Source organism: Mya arenaria, chromosome 9 (genome assembly GCF_026914265.1).
Source record: "Mya arenaria isolate MELC-2E11 chromosome 9, ASM2691426v1".
Lineage (NCBI taxonomy): Eukaryota > Metazoa > Mollusca > Bivalvia > Myida > Myidae > Mya > Mya arenaria.
The window spans coordinates 59,998,844-60,019,407 of NC_069130.1; the positions used below are offsets into that span (position 1 = coordinate 59,998,844).

Here is a 20,564-nt window from a genome sequence, read left to right on the forward strand (position 1 = left end):
CTAGCACATTACTCCCGGTGCCCATTTCACTTACCTAGCACATTACGACCGATGCCCATTTTACTTTACAAGCACATCACTACTGATGCCCATTTCACATTACTAGCACATTACTACCGATGCCCATTTCAATTTACTAGCACATTACTACCAATGCCCATTTCACTTTACAAGCACATAACTACTGATGCCAATTTCACTTTACTAGCACATTACTACCGATGCCCATTTCACTTTACAAGCACATTACTACCGATGCCCATTTCACTTTACTAGCACATTACAACCGATGCCCATCTCACTCTACTAAAACATTTATAACGATTACCATTTCATTTTACAAGCGCATTACTACCGATGCCCAGCTCACTCTACAAGAACATCACTTCCGATACCCATTTCACTTTACTAGCACATTACTACCGATGCCCATTTCACTTTACAAGCACATTACTACCGATGCCCATTTCACTTTACAAGCACAATACTACCGATACCCATTTCACTTTACTAGCACATTACTACCGATGCCCATTTCACTTTACAAGTACATTACCACCGATGCCCATTTCACTTTACTAGAACATTAATACCGATGCCCATTTCACTTTACAAGCACATTACTACTGATGCCAAGAACACTCTACTAGAGCATTACTACCGATGCCCAGTTCACATCTGTACTAGTACATTACAACTGATGCCCAGTTCACTTTACTACCACATTACTACCGATACCCAGTGCACTTTACTAGCCATTACTACCGGTGCCCAGTTCGCTTTATCAGTCGATAACTCCGGTACCCAGTTCACTTTACTAGTACATTACTACCGATGCCCATTTCACTTTACTAGCACATTGCTACCGATGCCCATTTTACTTTACTAGCACATTACAACCGATGCCCAGCTCACTCTACTAAAACATTTATACCGATTACCATTTCACTTTACTAGCACATTACTACCGATACCCATTTCACTTTACTAGCACAATACTACCGATACCTATTTCACTTTACAAGTACATTACTACCGATGCCAATTTTACTTTACAAGCACATTACTACCGATACCTATTTCACTTTACAAGTACATTACTACCGATGCCCATTTCACTTTACAAGTATATTACTACCGATGCCCATTTTACTTTACAAGCACATTACCACCGATGCCCATTTCACTTTACAAGTACATTACTACCGATGCCTATTTTACTTTACAAGCACATTACTACCGATACCTATTTCACTTTACAAGTATATTACTACCGATGCCCATTTTACTTTACAAGCACATTACCACCGATGCCCATTTCACTTTACAAGTATATTACTACCGATGCCCATTTTACTTTACAAGCCCATTACTACCGATACCCATTTCACTTTACAAGTACATTACTACCGATACCAATTTCACTTTACTAGCATATTACTTCCGAAGCCCATTTCATTTTACTAGCACATTACTACCGATGCCCAGTACACTTTACCAGAACATTCCTACCGATGCCCAGTTCACTTTACTAGTACATTACAACCGATGCCCATTTCACTTTATTACCACATTACCACCGATGCCCAGTTCACTTTACATGCACATTACTACCGATACCCATTTACTTTACAAGCACATTACTACCGATGCCCATTTCACTTTACTATCACATTACTACTGATGCCAAATACACTCTACTAGAACATTACTACCGATGCCCAGTTCACATCTTTACTAGTACATTACAACGGATGCCCAGTTCACTTTACTAGCACATTACTACCGATACCCAGTGCACTTTACTAGCCATTACTACCGGTGCCCAGTTCGCTTTACCAGTCGATAACTCCGGTACCCAGTTCACTTTACTAGTACATTACTACCGGTGCCTAGATCACTTTTCTCGTACATTACTACCGGTGCCCAGTTCACTTTACTAGTACATTACTTCCGGTGACCAGTTCGCTTTACTAGTACATTACTACCGGTGCCCAGTTCACTTTACTAGTACATTACTACCGGTGCCCAGTTCACTTTACAAGTACATTACTACCGGTGCCCAGTTCACTTTACTAGAACATTACAACCGATACCCAGTTCACTTTACTAGCACATTACTACCGATGCCCAGTTCACTTTACTAGCAGATTACTACCAATGCCCAGTTCACTTTATTAGTACATTACTACCGATGCCCAAATTACTTTACTAATACATTACTACCGTTGCCCAGTTCACTTTACAAGCACATTACTATCGATGCCCAGTTCACATTACAAGTACATTATTACCGGTGCACAGTTCACTTTACTAGTACATTACTACCGGTGCCCAGTTCACTTTACTAGTACATTGCTACCGATGCCTAGTTCACTTTACTTATACATTGCTTCTGGTGCCCAGTTCAATTTACTAGTACCACCGATGCCCAGGTCACTTTACCTGTACATTACTACTGATGCCCAGTTCACTTTACTGATTCTTAACCGATGCCAGTCCATCTTACTAATACATAAATACCAATGCCCAGTTCACTTTACTGATACATTTCAACCGATGCCCAGTCACTTTACTAACATATTACTACCATTGCCCGGTTCACTTTATTAATACATTATCACGGATGCCCAGTTAACTTAACTAGTACATTTCTACCGATGCCCAGTTAACTTAACTAGTACATTTCTACCGATGCCCAGTTCACTTTACTAGTACACTACTACCGTTGGTCAATTCACTTTACTGATACATTACTACCGATGCCCATTTCACCTTACCAGTACATTACTACCGTTGTCCAGTACACTTAAGACTTTTTCGACGAACTCTGAACACTGAACACGAACACTAAACTACGTATCAAAAACAACAGTAGTATATCGATTACTTTTATTCACAATTGCGTGAAAGTGATACGGTCGCTTCTCATAACACCAATCCGAGCGACTTCCACCCTCGAACCAGCCCGCATGATAATTTAACTATTCATGAAAGGATGTGTCATTGTTGGCGCCAAACAGATGACACACCTTTATAGCACTTCAGTTCAGCTAGTGAATGTTCAACGGTTAAACTGTACTTGCACAATTGTATTAAATTTTAAACAGTTCCTTCTATCAATGCCGTTACGTTTGTTCAGTTGTCCCCTCGTATATAGGTGAAAAACGAATCCCAATTTGGATACATTTTGTCTCCGATCAAGGCGCAACCTTAAGCAGCATGAAATCCACAGAGGCAGGCCATTAAGTTAAATGTCTGTGCATCATTTAGATGCCCTTTGAATCCAGACTCTACAAAACAAATCAGAGCTTCATTGTCAACGATGATTTGTGAATGTAGACAATGATATTGGCCGTGTCTAGAACAATACTGTTTTTTAATCATTGGTCTTTGTACTACATGCGATGTGCCGTCGATCGCTCCAACTATTTGGTCTATATCCCAACGGCCCATAATGGGAGTAATTTTGACAACTCATCTCCAATGGTTGCTACCGAAATACCAAATAAACTGGCTTGGGTTTGTTCGATGGATATTGACTAATCTATATGACAAACAATATCACCCAATTTTAGACACAAGCCTCAACTTTCTTTCTTTATCCATCTGGAGTTCGGCTACTAGTTGAATTGTAGTTTCTGGGGTTTCACTGGTAAACGAGTAGAACTAGTATATATTCTTTGCTATAGATGAAAGCACAACATTGCCCTCGTACTTACAGTCATCGTCTGACAAAAAGGCCAAGGGTTTAAATGAGTTTATTATGCATTACTGAACATAACTTTTGTAGAAGTCAAGATATTTTAAAACAAGAGGGCCCTGAATGCCCTGTATAACTCACCTGATCTAATTCAATTACCTTTGCTGTAATAAGTACATTCTGACCAGATTTCATATCGATAAAGTAGAAAATATAGCCTCAACAGTGTTTTAACAATGTTTTCTATGATTTGACTCCGTGACCTAGTTTTTAAACTCAGGTTACCCAGTTTCAAACTTGACATAGACTTCATAAACACAAACATTCTGACAAAGTTCAATGTTGATCAAAGAGAGAATGTAACCTCTACAGTGTTTACAAAGTTTGTCTATGATTTGACCTAGTGGCCTGGTTTTTCACCTCTGATAACCTAGTCTCAAACTCTACCTAAAGTTCATCAAGAATATCATTCTGACCAAGTTCCATGAACATATGGTCATAAATGTGGCCTCTAGAGTGTTAACATGCTTTTCCTATTATTTGACCTGGTGACCTAGTTTTTGACCGCACATGACCCAGATTCGAACTAGGCCTAGAGCTAATCAATATAAACATTCTGACTAAATTTCCTGAAAATACAGTCATAAAGGTGACCTCTAGAGTGCGAACAAGCTTTTCCTATGATTTGACCTAATGACCTAGTTTTTGACCGCACATGACCCAGATTTAAACTTGACCTAGAGCTAAACAATGTACACATTCTGACTTAGATTCATGAACATACAGTCACAAATGTGACCTCTAGTTAGCTTACAAGCTTTTCCTATGATTTGACCTGGTGACCTAGTTTTTGACTGTACATGACCCATATTTAAAATAAATTTAAAGATTATTAATATAAACATTCTGCCCAACATTCATGAAGATACAGTCATAAATGTGACCTCTAGAGTGTTAACAAGCTTTTCCTTCAATTTAACCTGGTAACCTCGTTTTTGACCACACATGACCAAGATTCAAAAGTGACCTAAATATTATTAATATAAACATTCTGATCAAATTTCATGAACATACAGTCACAAATGTGACCTCTAGAATGCTAACAACCTTTTCCTATGTGTTCACATGGTAACCTAGTTTTTGACCGCACATGACCCAGATATAATCTTGACTTAAAGATTATTTATATAAACATTCTGACCAAATTTCATAAAGATGCAGTTATAAATGTGACCTCTAGAGTGTTAACAAGTTTTTTCTTCCATTTGACCTAATGAACTATTTTTTGACCGCACTTGACCCAGATTCGAACTTGGCCTAGATATTATTAATATTAACATTCTGACCAAGTGTTCTGAAAATAAAGTCATAAATGTGACCTCTATAGTGTTAACAAGCTTTTTTTTTAATTTGACCTGGTGACCTAGTTTTTAACCCCAGATGAATATCGAACTGGTCCAAGATTTTATTGAGGTTAACATTCTGACCAAGTTATATTAAGATTGTGCCCAAATTGTGACCTCTAGAGTGTTAACAGTCAAATTGTTGACGACGGACGACGACGACGGACACAGGGCGATCACAATAGCTCACCTTGAGCACGTATCATTAAATAACCGTGGAACAAACTCTGCCGGACATTTTACATTATGTCTTAGGGATTGATGAACAGTATCATCTAGTTTGCCATCAAATCATCAAAATCGTAGTTATCGGATGGCGGTTCTGCCAATTTAGGTACCACCGCAAGAAAATGATATCTTTGCATCTTTATTTATGACCCCCTGAATAAATCATATCATTGTGAACACAAGCGCCTGTGGTTAAAAAAATATGTCAATTACTTCTCAATTGTTTGCCCCAACAAAGAATCCGTGAACTTTAACTCGGTATTCTTGCATTGCATGTATTCACGTGTTATAACCATGGATGTGTAAAATGGAATCAAAGTCACTTATTAATAAGTGAATGTTTCCTTACTTATAATGCTTCAAATATGTTGAGAAAGTCCCTTTTTGTCCATTGATCGTTTTCGGTGTTCAGAATAGGTTCAGAATAGACGAAAAGGTCTATTACCTATACATTACTACCGGGGCCAAGTCACCTTACAAGTACATTACTACCGGTGCCAAGTTCACTTTACTAATACACTACTCCCGATGCCCAGTTCACTTTACCAGCACATTACTTCCAATTCTCAGTTCACCTTACCAGTACTTTACTACCAATTCCTAGTTCACTTTACTAATACATTATCAACGATGCCCAGTTCACTTTTTCCAGTACAGTTCTACCAATCCAATGCCCAGTACACTTTACTAGTACATTATTACTGATTGCTAGTTTACTTTTATTAAAATGGGAGTTTGATAAAGCTGCACATATTCAATCGTCTTGTCGGTTGGGTAAGATCAGAGTCTTTGTTGTGGGGCAAGCTTCACTGCAATGGGGTCCAAACCTAAAAGGCTATAGTGTGGGACGTGAGTCTATGATCGGCTGATGTATTGGGTGCAAGTCCATGGTTTGGGACAGACTCTGTGCAGAGGTCGGCTGTTGTGTTGTGCGCGAGTTCTTGGTTTAGGGCCGACTCTGCGGTCGCCTGCGTTGTTTGGCGCAAGTCTGTGTTTTATGAGAGACTCTGAGGTTGGCTGTGGGCGAATTCCATGGTTTGAGAAGAACTCTTTGGTCGGCTATGGTGTCGGGTGTGAGTCCGTGGTTCGGGTCGAACTCTGCAGTCGGTTGTAGTGTGGGGAAAACTCTGCGGTAGGCTGCGATTAGAGTCGCGAGTCTGTTTTTGGGACAGACTTTGGGGTCGGCTTTGGTGTTTGGAGCAGGTCTGTGGCTTTGGACAGACTCTTAGGGCGACTTTGTGGAGTGCGGGAGTCCGATAAGCTGTTTTGGGGGAACCGAGTCTGTGATCGGCTGTAGTTTCGGATACAAGTATGTTGTTTGGTTCAGGCTCTGTGGGAAGCAACGATTTCCTGAGCTGTGGGACACGAGTCCGTGGTTTGCGGTTTACTCTGTTGTCGGCTTAATGGGAAGCGTGCCCGTGGTCTCGGGTAGACTCGTATAACGGCTATGGTGTTGGACGTGAGTCAATTATTTGGGGCTGACTCTCTAGTCCGGAGTGGCGTAGGGCGCGAATCCTTGACTTTGGGCAGACTCTACCCTCGGCTGTGGTGGGGGACGTGAATCAATGTGTTTGGGTGACTGCAGACCTAATGGTCGGCTTTATTGTCTGACACGAGTTTAGGTGTGGGGCAGACGCTTTTATCAGTGGTGTGGGACGTGAGTCAGTAGTCGGCTGATATGTGTGATGTTACTCTGTGGTTTGGGCAGTCTCTGTGGTAGACTGCGCGGGGCACGACTCCGTTGTTTGGGCAGACTCAGTGGTTGCCTTAGGAGTGTCTCGCTAATCCGTGCTTTCGAGAAGACACGGCGATCGGTAGTGGTATGGGTCGTAAATATATAATTCGGTACAGACGCTGCGGTCGGCCGTGGTGTGTCGAAGACTCTGTGGTTATCTTATGTTTTGGGCGCGAGTACGTGGTATCGGGTTGACTCTGTGATCAGCTATAATGTGGGGCTTACTCTAGTTGACTGTGATGGCAAGTTAGAGGTCATCGTTTGCCTCCTTATTGCAGGTTAGGGACCGTCGGTTCCCTTACAGTGATAGGTAAGAGGCCATTGGTTCCCTTATAGTTGCAGGTTTGAGGCCGTTGATTCCATATAGAGGCAGGTCAGAAGCCGTTTGTTGTCGTATAGTGACATATAAGATGCCGTTGATTCCCTTAGAGTGGTAGGTTAGAAGTCTTCGGTTCCAATACAGTGGCAAGCTTAGAGGCCGTTAGGGATATGTAAGGGGACATCAGTTCTATTATAGTGGCATGTTAGAGGCCGTTGTAGGGGTAGGTAAGTGGACGTCAGTTCCAATACAGTGGCATGTTAAAGGCCGTTGTAGGGATAGGTTAGAAGTCGTCGGTTCCATTATAGTGGCAGGTTTGAGGCTGTTGAAGGGATAGGTAAGTGGACGTCAGTTCCAATACATTGGCATGTTATAGGCCGTTGTAGAGATAGGTTAGAAGTCGTCGGTTCCATTATAGTGGCAGGTTTGAGGCTGTTGAAGGGATAGGTAAGTGGACGACAGTTCCAATACAGTGGCATGTTAGAGGCCGTTGTAGGGATAGGTTAGAAGTCGTCGGTTCCATTATAGTGGCAGGTTTGAGGCTGTTGAAGGGATAGGTAAGTGGACGTCAGTTCCAATACAGTGGCATGTTAGGGGCCGTTGTAGGGATAGGTTAGAATACGTCGGTTCCATTATAGTGGCATGTTAGAGGCCGTTGTAGGGATGGGTAAGGGGACGTCAGTTCCAATACAGTGGCATGTTAGAGGCCGTTGTAGGGATAGGTTAGAAGTCGTCGGTTCCATTATAGTGGCAGGTTTGAGGCTGTTGAAGGGATAGGTAAGTGGAAGTCAGTTCCAATACAGTGGCATGTTGTAGGCCGTTATAGGGATAGGTAAGTGGACGTCAGTTCCAATACAGTGGCATGTTAGAGGCCGTTGTGGGTATATGTAAGGGGACATCGGTTCCATTATAGTGGCATGCTAAAGGCCGTGATAGGGATAGGTAAGGGGAAGTCAGTTCCAATACAGTGGCATGTTAGAGGCCGTTGTAGGGATAGGTTGGAGGTCGGCGGTTCCATTATAGTGGCAGGTTTGAGGCTGTTGAAGGGATAGGTAAGTGGACGTGAGTTCCAATACAGTGGCATGCTAAAGGCCGTTATAGGGATAGGTAAGGGGAAGTCAGTTCCAATACAGTGGCATGTTAGAGGCCGTTGTGGGGATATGTTAGGGGACATCGGTTCCATTGAGTCCTACTTAACACTGCAAAGCCTAAATCGAAATAGTTTCAAAAGTTTCCCATCACACTAACGGTTCTATGTTTTTGGAAACAACATAGCTCACGAGCAATTGAAGGTCAGAAAAAAACGGGACGCATTTAGCACAAATTATGCTCTTAAGTGTAACCAGTAAGTATTGGCGAACGGGAAGCAAATCTGTAGGTAAAAAGAAAGAAAAACAGAACCTCGAACGAACAAAACAAACAAGAAGTACAAAGTCAGAGAGAAAAGCAAATACTAAGAAATTAATTATTATAAAATCAAATGTTGAAGATTTGTCGTGTAAGTCGTTATTGATACAATGTGTTCTATTTTAAAAACTAAATATTAACATCCAGACATGGTTTCACTGTCCAATAAAATTCATAAGAAAGAGGCGTGTCTCAATGGGAAAGGATGAGTAAACCGGACAAACCATCCAATCCGATAAAGCTTCAACGCTGTATTATAACTAACTATTGATTCGTGATCAAAGCGTGTAAATCAACAGTTCACGGATAATTTTCACAAATTGCTGTCGCTTCGAAAAGGAAAAAGGTATAATATAATAAAAGTTTTGTATTTGAACAAACATAATTTCAGTTTTGCTTCTGGGGAAGTTCTGTTAGTTATCGAAAGTGAAAAAAGAGTTGGGACTAGGATAGTTTATGTTTTCAATTTGAGCTTAATACGGGAATGCATGTCTGGAGTTGAAATTGCATAAGGCGTTTCTTTCGTCACGTATAACATAGATCTCAGTGGGCAAACACGTAGTTGTTTGATACTTTATCGGTGTTCGGTGAATCAACATCCGCAAAATCGAATTTTCACTTTCTACAATAGGAGTCAAAAAGCATATGTGACGACGCCTGAAGAAAGGGGTACATTGTCGGCAAAGTAATTACTTAGAAAATCGATTTTAATGTTTCGCTGGTAAACTATTATACGTGGTTCTTGTATTGTTTTAATTGCAACCAAGTACGAACAGTATTCAATTAGTTTCGACTTAAAAAAAAAGAGTTTTACATGTCACCAGTGAGTTTTGACATAACAGCTGAAAGTGTTTGTTGCAACGTATTCGCATTGATTTTACAAATTGTTTAAATACTTGAAAGAATGTACCCACATAACTGAGTATTTGTAGTAATTGTATATGAAGTTTCTGTACAATCTACATGTTTCGGACTCCATTTGGTTCAAATTTAGACATGATCCAATACTTGAAAAAGCTCAAATAATGGATTACTCTTACAAGTCGTAAAATGTTAAATGTGACAATAACTTCTATTAGAATGGCGTGAATACAAAAGTTATTATTTTTGATCTTCGAAAAACTGCACATTACAGTTAGGAATCCTGTCTTAACAATGAATCCATGTTTAGATTGCTGTGGCAATGAAACTTAATAGTAAAACACCGGATCGTATTGTCACTTGAGCTGTCGGTCTTATTGATAACTTATTTATCGATGAGATGTTTCACTACTGCAACACCTGAAGTGTACAGAGTCTCTTGCTTTCTGTCTCCCAATCGGTTAAATGCCATACTGTAGCTTCGACATAGTAACACTGGTAAACGTTCGTCCAGCGTAAAATAATTGTCACTTGTAAAATCGGCATTATTTATTACAGTTCCGTTAAGGACACACACGGTGAAAATACATATATACTTTCACGGGTTCCTTCGCGGACGGTACAGCTGTTATTTACGTACTTTACTATACTGGTAGTATTAGCGAGTTTACAGAAATGACAAAGATCTAGTCGCCAGGCGTTCGATACTCGTTGACTCTAATAAAGTCACCGTGCCAAGTTTCGTTGACAACCTAGCTTGGTCAATGTCTGGCAACTCCTGTTACCCCACTTAATGGTCCTTAAGGTGTTTCTTGCCAAGTTACGGACTAATTTTACGACTATTCCTATTATATTGCACTGTCTAAAATGAAGGACTGGTTTGATCAAGAATGGAATGTTTAGAAAAATGCTGCCTCTCAGTAGTATACATCAATATCTGACTGGGCTACTACAGCAGTTTTTATTGCAAGGAATATAATATCATGATTATTGCGATTTCACGCGTACAAATTGATACAGTTATAATGAATGACCGACTTAAAATATGGTCCATAGAGCTGGATATTCTGATTGATGCTTAAAATAATTAACAAGACGGTCGGTCCTGTATTAATACTAGACTAGTTGATGCATGGCATGAAATTGCATTATTTTATCGGTAAATTCAATATTGCATATTAAGGTCGTATATGATACGTATGATTATTAGTTTTTCATTGAATCAGTTCAATTAATAGCATACGTGCAAGCTCACATAATGAATAAAAGTTGGGAAAACTTGATCATCATATCGTACGCAAAGGGAAGAAACGGATATCATCGCTGTTTGCAGATTATTTGTAGTTATCTCGTTTGACAGCAGAGTGACCGATGCGTTAGGGTTGAGTTAGAAAAACCTTAAACTATTTAAGTCTATATGGCAATATTCTAAATTATCACTGTATGTCCATTTACGTGATGAGTTTCGCCATATACAAATAAAGCCTTACTATTAAACATTCCCTTTCATAAATAAATGCCTATATAAAGCGGTATTGCATTTTGTTCATAGTTTCATGAGCTACTTGTTTATAGTGTTAACTCTTTTCAGATTGGTTTCTGTGACTATCAGTTTATTTATGTCCATTTAAGGTTTATGTCGGGCGTACATCACGCGAAGAAAAAATGTATATAAATTTGTACAATTCAGTTGAATTGCGACGCCACTACAAGAGCATACTTTAATTCGTATGCCATAGTTAATGTAGGGCTGGTGACGGTGTCAAATGTTATTGCTCTTCCGTTGACTGCCTGCATTGGTAGATGACATAACAGGTACAAACGGATCAAACTTGATGTGGATGGAAATTAACTGTCCTTGCTGAGGTCAATGCCTATTATAATGGAAATATATGTCAACGCTTTGGTTCGTTGTCAAACTTCATTGAAATTAGCATTGACTTGTTTCAATGGGGAAATAACCAACACGATATTTTCTCTGTCTTCTCAAAGATAGTTAAATTCACTAAAAGCAAGTTTAAATGCAGGTTTGACGATTTAAGTAAATTTATTTGTAACTGTAGTTGACGCAGCTATTATGTAAGAGAAGGTGTCCATGAATCAATTAGATGTGTATTGTTATAAAAGTATTTCACAGCTAATGTGAACAATGATAAAGAAGTTGTTTAGAAATAGTGGGTGTTTACATAGAAGTGATGAGTATTTGCATCAATATGTTTGTGCTTAATATTTAAGTTTGCTATATATAAGAATTTTTCTGTATATATTTCAGAATGACGGTTATTAATGTCATTTATGAGTGCTTGCTCTGTAAGTAATAATCGGTATACAAAATACATAACAGTCTTCTTTTCAGCACGATGACACCACAAACATATCTAATTTTGCTCATGGTCATGAGTTGGATTCACGGAGCGAGGTCGAAAAGTGAGGGAGGAAGTGGGGAAATGCTTATGAGTTCGACGGATAGTGAGGAAGGAAGTGGGGACGTAAGTTGGATGGACAGTGAGGTCGGAAGTGAGAAAGAGACCATGTGGTCAATTGGTCGGACGGACAATACGGGAAGAAAATGGAAAGGAGGTAGAAAAGGTAATAAGGAAGTGACCATGAGACGGCCAAACAAGAAGGGAAAAACTGGGAAAGGACAAAGGAAAGGAGGAAAACGTAACTTTTTACAGGTATTGTACAGTTTAATACCTACAATAATAATTGTTGTTTTAATCTTTTGATCATCGTGTAATTTAATATAGCAAACGCATAAGATATGTTGCATGATGGGTTAAGTTGACATTTTACTTTATCTTCTATATAATGTTAGCATACGTGCGTATTTTGGTACCCTTAGATTCGTTAAACGCTTTTTGTTATAAATGTTAAAATAGGGTAATGATTTTATAAGTGAAATCAACTGTACAAAAACCAGCTCTTATAACATATCATTTTATTGAATTGCTTATTTTCAGGCATAAAGGAATACCTAGGATGACATCACCTTATACAAAAACAATGTACTACTTATTGTAATTAAATTTAAACAAAGAACACTGTTGCGTTGTTGTTTTTATATAAAAAATGAACGTAAGCGGCAGCAAAAAAAGCGGAACTGTAAGGGTGTGCTTTAAGGCTCAAAGCAGTCCGTTAAAAATACAACCAGCCGAGATAAAGGCATTGATAACTATTAATTATGATTTTACCCCCACCCCATTTGCTATTTAAATATTAAGTGTTTTACTTAACGAAATGTTTGTACGCAATACACACCGTGCTGACACGCAATCAAAACGCAAAGCAAACTGTGCCACAGCGTTTAAAGGTTTAACGCATAAGCACTGGACACATCACGCAAGAACCTATTATCATAACACATGAGCATCAACCTAGGGACAAATACATTATATTGCGTTAAATTATCGTATTTTTATGTTTTGCCCGTTTGTCTGTAACCAACAATTCACCGATGGGTGTGGGGCTAAGCCCCGCCTTCAAGTTTTAAGATGGCAACAAACATAATTACAAAAATTGAACTTAACCAAAAAGATTATTGGCTGATATAGTGACCATGTATATTAAAAGTTGCCTACTCTCAGCTGGCTGAATCTTTTTAGCGAATTGTAATAAAAGAAAAGACATACGAATGAATATATGGCAAAGAATATTGACAGTCTCAAGCGGTTAGCGAATGGCTCTATATGTAAGAATGTCTCAGTATGGCCCGTTTTGTAGCACTTGTTCTGCCAATTATTTGTGTGGTGTTTGAGGGCAAAATAATCAACCACATCGTCGCCGTGTGTTGTTCGGGCAAGATTTTCATCTCCACGAACTATTCTCTAAATCATTACTACAACACCGAGCGCACTGCAAATATATAAACAGAAAAAGGACAACAAGAATACAGTTTATTGTTTTTATTGTATAACAAGATTCACTGTCGACAATAAAGGTAAAATATGGGGGAGTGGGAGGGCGCGTGTAAATTTATGTAGGTTTTCTTACAGATGACACAAACGGAAACGGAAGAGCTATGACAGACTGGTATTTATATACACTCAATCCCAGAACCGAAAGCTGTCTTTCTATATATATCAGTAACACTTCCGGCTGTCAGAATGAGTCAACAAGCGACAAAAGTCGTGTCAAAATTACCACTGTGTATACTGCCACTAGGTGAACAATGCTGACAGGAAATTGGTTTATTTCTTAAAAAAACAAACGGTATGTCTATAATGTCATGTCGAGTATTATTTTCACTGGGGCAATTATAATTCAAAAGCCATGAGCAAACATGTCTTATCCTGTATAATACATATTTTTGATTATTTGTCAACGATTTTTAACGGTTTTGTTAATTATGCTGTGAAATAATGAAGGATTTAATTAGCATGCAGTCTGAAAGCTTAAGAAGTAATTTAGAACAAATGGGTTTTGAATGACAATAGCTATTTTAAATATTAATAATATAAAGTAATTGAAAATGAAAAAAGCAATCCTTTTGTCGATTGTTTTCAGAATTAAATGGTAATATTTCCATTCTTCAATTATTTCCGTTTTTTACATCTGATTATGACGTTCATTTCAATATGTGAGCACGGCCAGGTCGATCAAGCCTAAGAGCAGTTGCGAACAAATCTGGGCTTTAATGACCCTTGCCATTTCGCTGGAAAAAATGCATTTCTCAGCAGAAAAAAATAAAAAAAAATGAACAAGAACTATTCCTTGTCTCACTGGTTCATCGCCTTCAACGATTGTAGACTTCCAGTTCTGTGGTTCCCGGTAGTTCCCGTTACTAAAACTAGGTACAGGAAACCGTCGGCCGCCCTCACGTGACGTGATAATCTCACGGTTAAAAATGATATTCATTCACGTATTTAATGATAATACACATGTTACTATAAATAGTAACAATTTACTATACAAATTCGTTCCCGCAAAAATAACAATGGAGACAAGTAGAAACTTTGTGGTAATCTAGCAAACCATTTAGCTTTAATACTTAGTAAGTGTCAAAGCACATATTAATGTTTAGGGAAAAACAAATTTTGAGTTTGAAAAAAACAAGATGGTTTAAGCCCTATCAACCTAAATTGTATGTAACTCAAAGTCAAGCCTTGGGTATCAATACAATTCTACATACGCACACGCACACACACACACACACACACACACGTGCGCGCGCGCGATGAACATGAACAGTATTGGTCTTAACACATTAAATACAACTAAGGCAACTACAAGTAATGAATATACACCTAGATTATACACCTAGATTATACACCTAGAATATACACCTAGATTATACACCTAGATTATACACCTAGATTATACACCTAGAATATACACCTAGATTATACACCTAGATTATACACCTAGATTATACACCTAGATTATACACCTAGATTATACACCTAGATTATACACCTAGATTATACACCTAGATTTACCAAGCAAAAGAAGAAAATAAACTCAGGGATGTTCATGTCAGCACATAATAATGCTAGAAATTGATGTCAAGTTCAGATGTTAGTGCACATTGCAAATAGGTGTAATCATGTCCTAATTTGCCGTTTTGACTGTTTCATTGATATATTGTTATGTTGTGAAATTAACGTGTTCGTGCATGTATATTTTCGTGAGGAAATCTCATTTAAAGCAGCACTTTAGTGAGACATCTGATGTTTTCCTTTTAAATTTAGAGTTTTCGCATGATGGTATTTGCATGCTAGAAAAAAAGATATCTTCACGGCTGTGATTATTAAACGGCTGTCATGGTATACAAATATCATGATAAAAATATGTAGTTGTCACTTTATCCACTTCGGCAATCATCAACCTGGTCAATATACCCGAACTCTACACCTCGACCGTAACTTATTATGTATCGGTGTTGGCCTTTTTCATAAGTATTTATTACCACACTATAACAGAGTTTACATCATAAGTGATCTATACATAATTTCAAAGCTTTTTTACACGGTTTATCAATACACAATATCACATTAAATCTAGATTCTTCCCAGTCCTGGTAGTATCTTTCACAAGGCGAAAACATCCAGACATGATAAACAGCATAGTTTGGACGATCACATCCAACACCGTCATAATAATTATCGGCAGCAATACCATCATCCGGCAGAACCTGACTGCACAGGCCACATCTATAGATCAGTAAATTCTGCCAATATCATTGAGCTGCTGTTGTCTGATTTTTTACTATCTATGTTGGTATCACCAGCTTGTGAGAGGTGATCAGTTTTGCAAAGGCCTGTTTCGGTGGTAACTCGCGCTTTCATTTCGATGGCTGACCCCTCTGAGCGCTATCACTTGCAGCAATTGTAGTGGCCTTGTATAATGGTTCATGTCTGTTTCCATAAACTGGGAACCTTCATTATTCGTATTTCATGAGGTAATAGTCTTGGAATCATATCATTTCTGAAGACGTCGTAGCATGATGCAACTATCTTGCTTTTTAACTTATCTCCATGAAAAGGAACATTAATTGTGCCAAGGTCTTGTGATGTCCATACAAAGAAATATCATTTCTGAATTTTTGTTTAACCATCAACCCTTCGACATATTAGTGTTGTGAGTTGCGTCAATGAGGCTGGCACGTAGCTCAGCAAATTCGTCGTATGTGGGAGGAGTCCAATTTGTTTTGTTTTTTTACGATGATCATCAACCGTCTCCGAATGGGGCTATCTAGATCCCTTATTTTCAGATTCTTTTTCACAGTTGGTGCCGCTTTACTGCCCTTTGGATCTGCCAAATTACGCAATACGTCTGTACATGACGGATCTTATGTAATTCCCGTAGCTAAAAGCACAGCTAGCTTTAATCACTAAGTGCCGATGTGATCCCACCTTGCTCTATTCCCAACAGTACATATACACTATTCTCTATAAGGATTATTATTGTTTATATGCTGTGACTGTACATGAAACTCAAACGCATTATGACCGCAAACCGTTAAGGGTAGATGGAATAAGGATTATTGAATTGTACAATTAAAACTACAGGGACAAGCCCAGTTGTCGAAAATCCAAAGATAGTTAATATCATTACATATTTTCAAAACAATCAAATCAATTAACGGTGGTTACTTGACTAATTCGAATGGATGCTTCAATCTTTTTCTAATATGGCTGTACGCCTTTTTTGTTTTTCATTTTAAAGTTTTTGTTTGTTGTTTGTACAACGATTTCCTTAAGTTATGCTAGGTTATTATAAAGGCACGACGTTTCGTGAGAGTGTGCTTAGCTTTTGTGGGGAAACCAAAAATGTTAGATAAATATGTGTTATTAATCTAAGGAAACCCAAGCACAACGACGCTGATATTTACTACTTTGCAACAGTATTTCATAAAAAGTTCTCAAATTCATGCAGAAAATAGCAGAATTTTAATATGGAAATGTTTTTGGACAATCGAACGATGTTACATATCTTCTAATAACTATTGTCTAACTTTAATATTGTAACTGCTCATTCTTATGTTCCTTCGCCTCTCTTAAATGACATATATGTGGTAAGATGGTATTGTGATCTCATGCTTGTGTTCCTTCGCCTCTCTTAAATGACATATATGTGGTGAGATGGTATTGTGATCTCATGCTTGTGTTCCTTCGCCTCTCTTAAATGACATATATGTGGTGAGATGGTATTGTGATCTCATGCTTGTGTTCCTTCGCCTCTCTTAAATGACATATATGTGGTGAGATGGTATTGTGATCTCATGCTTGTGTTCCTTCGCCTCTCTTAAATGACATATATGTGGTGAGATGGTATTGTGATCTCATGCTTGTGTTCCTTCGCCTCTCTTAAATGACATATATGTGGTGAGATGGTATTGTGATCTCATGCTTGTGTTCCTTCGCCTCTCTTAAATGACATATATGTGGTGAGATGGTATTGTGATCTCATGCTTGTGTTCCTTCGCCTCTCTTAAATGACATATATGTGGTGAGATGGTATTGTGGTCTTTATCGATCATGTCTGTCTTATAGTAAAAAAACCAATGGAGCACGTATTTGTTCGATTTTTAGAAAATAATTGCCTAAAGACAGTTCGGGTTATGCCGGCCCAACTCTTTGCAGTCTAGGAAATTTGTGTTCTTTAACTAGACCTCATGAGAGTGCGAGTACAGAGAACAGTGCCAATAAATTCGCCGCATATGTGAATATTTAGGTGTGTGTGAGTTTGTATGTGTGCAACACTTCACGACTGAAATGTAGACAATCTTAAATAATCTGGCAAGTATGGCCGTGTCATCTGGTTTTCCCCTACTCCAACAGCTCTAGAAATAACGACTTAATGCTTAAAATTCCCTATAATACTTGCGCGACACATTCCTACAGCGTCTTCTTGTGACGTAACATTTACGAATTCACAACTTCTCACGGCTGTTTAATTTAGAGCTCAGCTATAACAACATAATTATGATATCAGAGAATTCACTGCGCACAAGTATATCAAAATGTATGAAAAGTACATGAACATGTTTTTGGCTAACAAAAGTGTAAACAAAGTACCAGAATCGCCAAGGAGAAAGGGTTATCTGGTACGGTTTGTATCTATATTGTAAAGTAAACAAGTTGTTTCTGGTTAGGTCTAAACTCGGTCACAAACGCCTCCAAGTTTGTTTAGGTGTTTGAAACATTTATTTTAAAAATAAACAAACGGAACGTCCTGGATATAGGAAACTGTTACCTGATATTGACCACAACGTTTAAGGAAAACTGAAACTCAACATTTTACTATTAGAATATTCGATCAGTTTTAGACGTCCCTTACTATATTTAAAAGTATTATACTTACAACTTTGAGCAGGTGCAAGTAAATGCTTAAATCCTATTGGATAAGACATGTGACATTTAGTCATTTCTCCATGAAGCATTCGTGTATGCAAATCAGCTTATTTATATTCATAACCGGCCTACTTTCTATTTACAACCTACACATGACGTCACGTCATAGAAGGAAGTTGTTTCAAGTGTTTTTTCCTTCTTAAAGAATATTTGGGGTTAAAATAAAGCAACAATGAACAATAAACCTTTGAAAAATATTGATCTTGTATTTTTTTTATATTATAAACGATTGCGGAGAACTGGAGGCTGAAAGTTCGTCTGCAGAGGACACATGACGGATGATCTGTCAGATTTCGACTTTTTTAAAGATCTTTTTGGTAGTTTTGAGTTGTTTGTGCCGGAATGTAATGAGGAAACTGCTGTTGCTGCTGCTGCTGCTGCTGCTGCTGCTGATACTGCTGCTGCTGCTGCTGTGATATATCCAGAGAAGGAAGAACTGATGAACATTTCATTTAATGATTTGAAGTTACAAATTAAAATGAAAGCGAAAATAATAGGTTAATATCTAGGTCAACAGCTTAATGAAAGTAATGACATGCCGACAATTCATAAATTCAAACAACAGAGCAGTAGGTTTAATAGTAAAAATATTATCTTAAACAAGGAATAATAGAAGATACATTTTTGAGTTTCAAAATGTCGCTATTACGTAAATATCTTACCTGAAATTGCTATTAATCCGCTTCGAAATGGGAAAAATGAGGAGTCGGCAGCCATTACTGGTGTCATTGTTACTAAATTTAGCTCCACGTGTCTCCAAGACGATGGTGTATACATACAGGAAGGCTACAAACTACTTCGAATTATCGAGTGATGAATTACGGTTCCTGGATAATAGCAAAATAAAAAGGATATTGTATTTTTATAGATGTAATTATAATTAGTGAACTTTTTTTTTCTGCGTTTCATTTATGTATGAAGTGTCGGAAAATGTACACCTATAAATTTGCAGAAAAATACTGTTCAATTCTTAAATGCATTATGTTTATTATGCATTTATACCTTGGATTACACTGCCGATATAAATGGCAAGTTAGTCATGTTCATAAATCAAAGCGCGATTGCGCTGAAAGACTATCTGCGGGCAATTATGTATGAGTTGCAAATTTTATTTGAACAATGGGAATGGGTGAAGGGCACATATATCATGAAAAGTGAAAACAATGCTGAGGGCCAAGAGCGCGTGTGCCAACATTGGGCGTGGAAACAACCATATCTTTAACTATCTTATGGCGTCTGGTGTCATTTTCTTTATGTAAAAGTCACTTCAATCGTCGTAATCCCCCATCTCTATGTATTTAAGGTTACAATGCATGCCCCTTTCAATCGTTTCTAAAGGCTTTTCCTTGCTTTGATTAGATATCACACGATAGGAAAGTATAATGCACCATATATATCAGACGTATCCCCCATCCTCATGTATTTAAGGTTATAATGCATGCCCCTTTCAATCACCCCTAAAGGGTTTTCGGTGCTTTGATTAGATAGCATACGATAGTCAAGTTTTATGAACATAAACGTTTTAATTGTTTAAGGAAAGTAATTTTATTTTACGAACAACTTTAGCAATAATTCCTTTCAAAATGCAGAGCTTATCAGATGGTCGTTTTCCCGTGGTGAGGACAAACATGTGGTCAGTTAATGTATGTAGAAACTATTTTTAGAATATCGGTCAGTTAATGTATGTAGAAATTTTTAGATTACCGGAAATTGTCTGTTCTAAGAATGAGAATGTGATTGTGCTTTTCAAGATTTATTGATAAATTAATGTTATTTATGTTTTATGTAAGTAATTTTGTAGAAATAGTACTAGTGCTGTTATGAATGCTTCGCACTCTTTGGATGTTTTACAAGTTTAATCCGAACTACTTTACTTCACCAAACGTATGCATAACTCACTGTCGTATCAGGGCATGTGTGCTTATATAAATTGAAAGCCTAATGTCTAGAACTATGCCAAGAATCCACCGGAACAAAGCTTTTATGCCAAAAAAAAATGAGAACATCTTATTAGAAAAGTATACGCCTATTAAAACGTCATATAATGAATAGT

At 38.0% G+C, this 20,564-nt stretch overlaps 1 protein-coding gene across 2 annotated transcripts; it reads left to right on the forward strand.

The window, feature by feature from the left end:
* Positions 1-9,011: 9,011 nt before the first annotated feature.
* On the forward strand, positions 9,012-12,700 carry LOC128245428 (uncharacterized). Of its 2 annotated transcripts, none has more exons than XM_052963564.1 (3): positions 9,012-9,141; positions 12,013-12,334; positions 12,620-12,700. In XM_052963564.1, exons 2-3 carry the CDS (start codon positions 12,017-12,019, stop codon positions 12,623-12,625), a joined length of 324 nt encoding a protein of 107 aa, XP_052819524.1. In that variant the 5' UTR covers positions 9,012-9,141; positions 12,013-12,016; the 3' UTR covers positions 12,626-12,700. The 2 variants fall into 2 exon arrangements, with proteins under 2 accessions (XP_052819524.1, XP_052819525.1); XM_052963565.1 differs by lacking the exon at positions 9,012-9,141 and adding an exon at positions 9,196-9,480.
* The last annotated feature ends 7,864 nt before the right edge of the window (positions 12,701-20,564 follow it).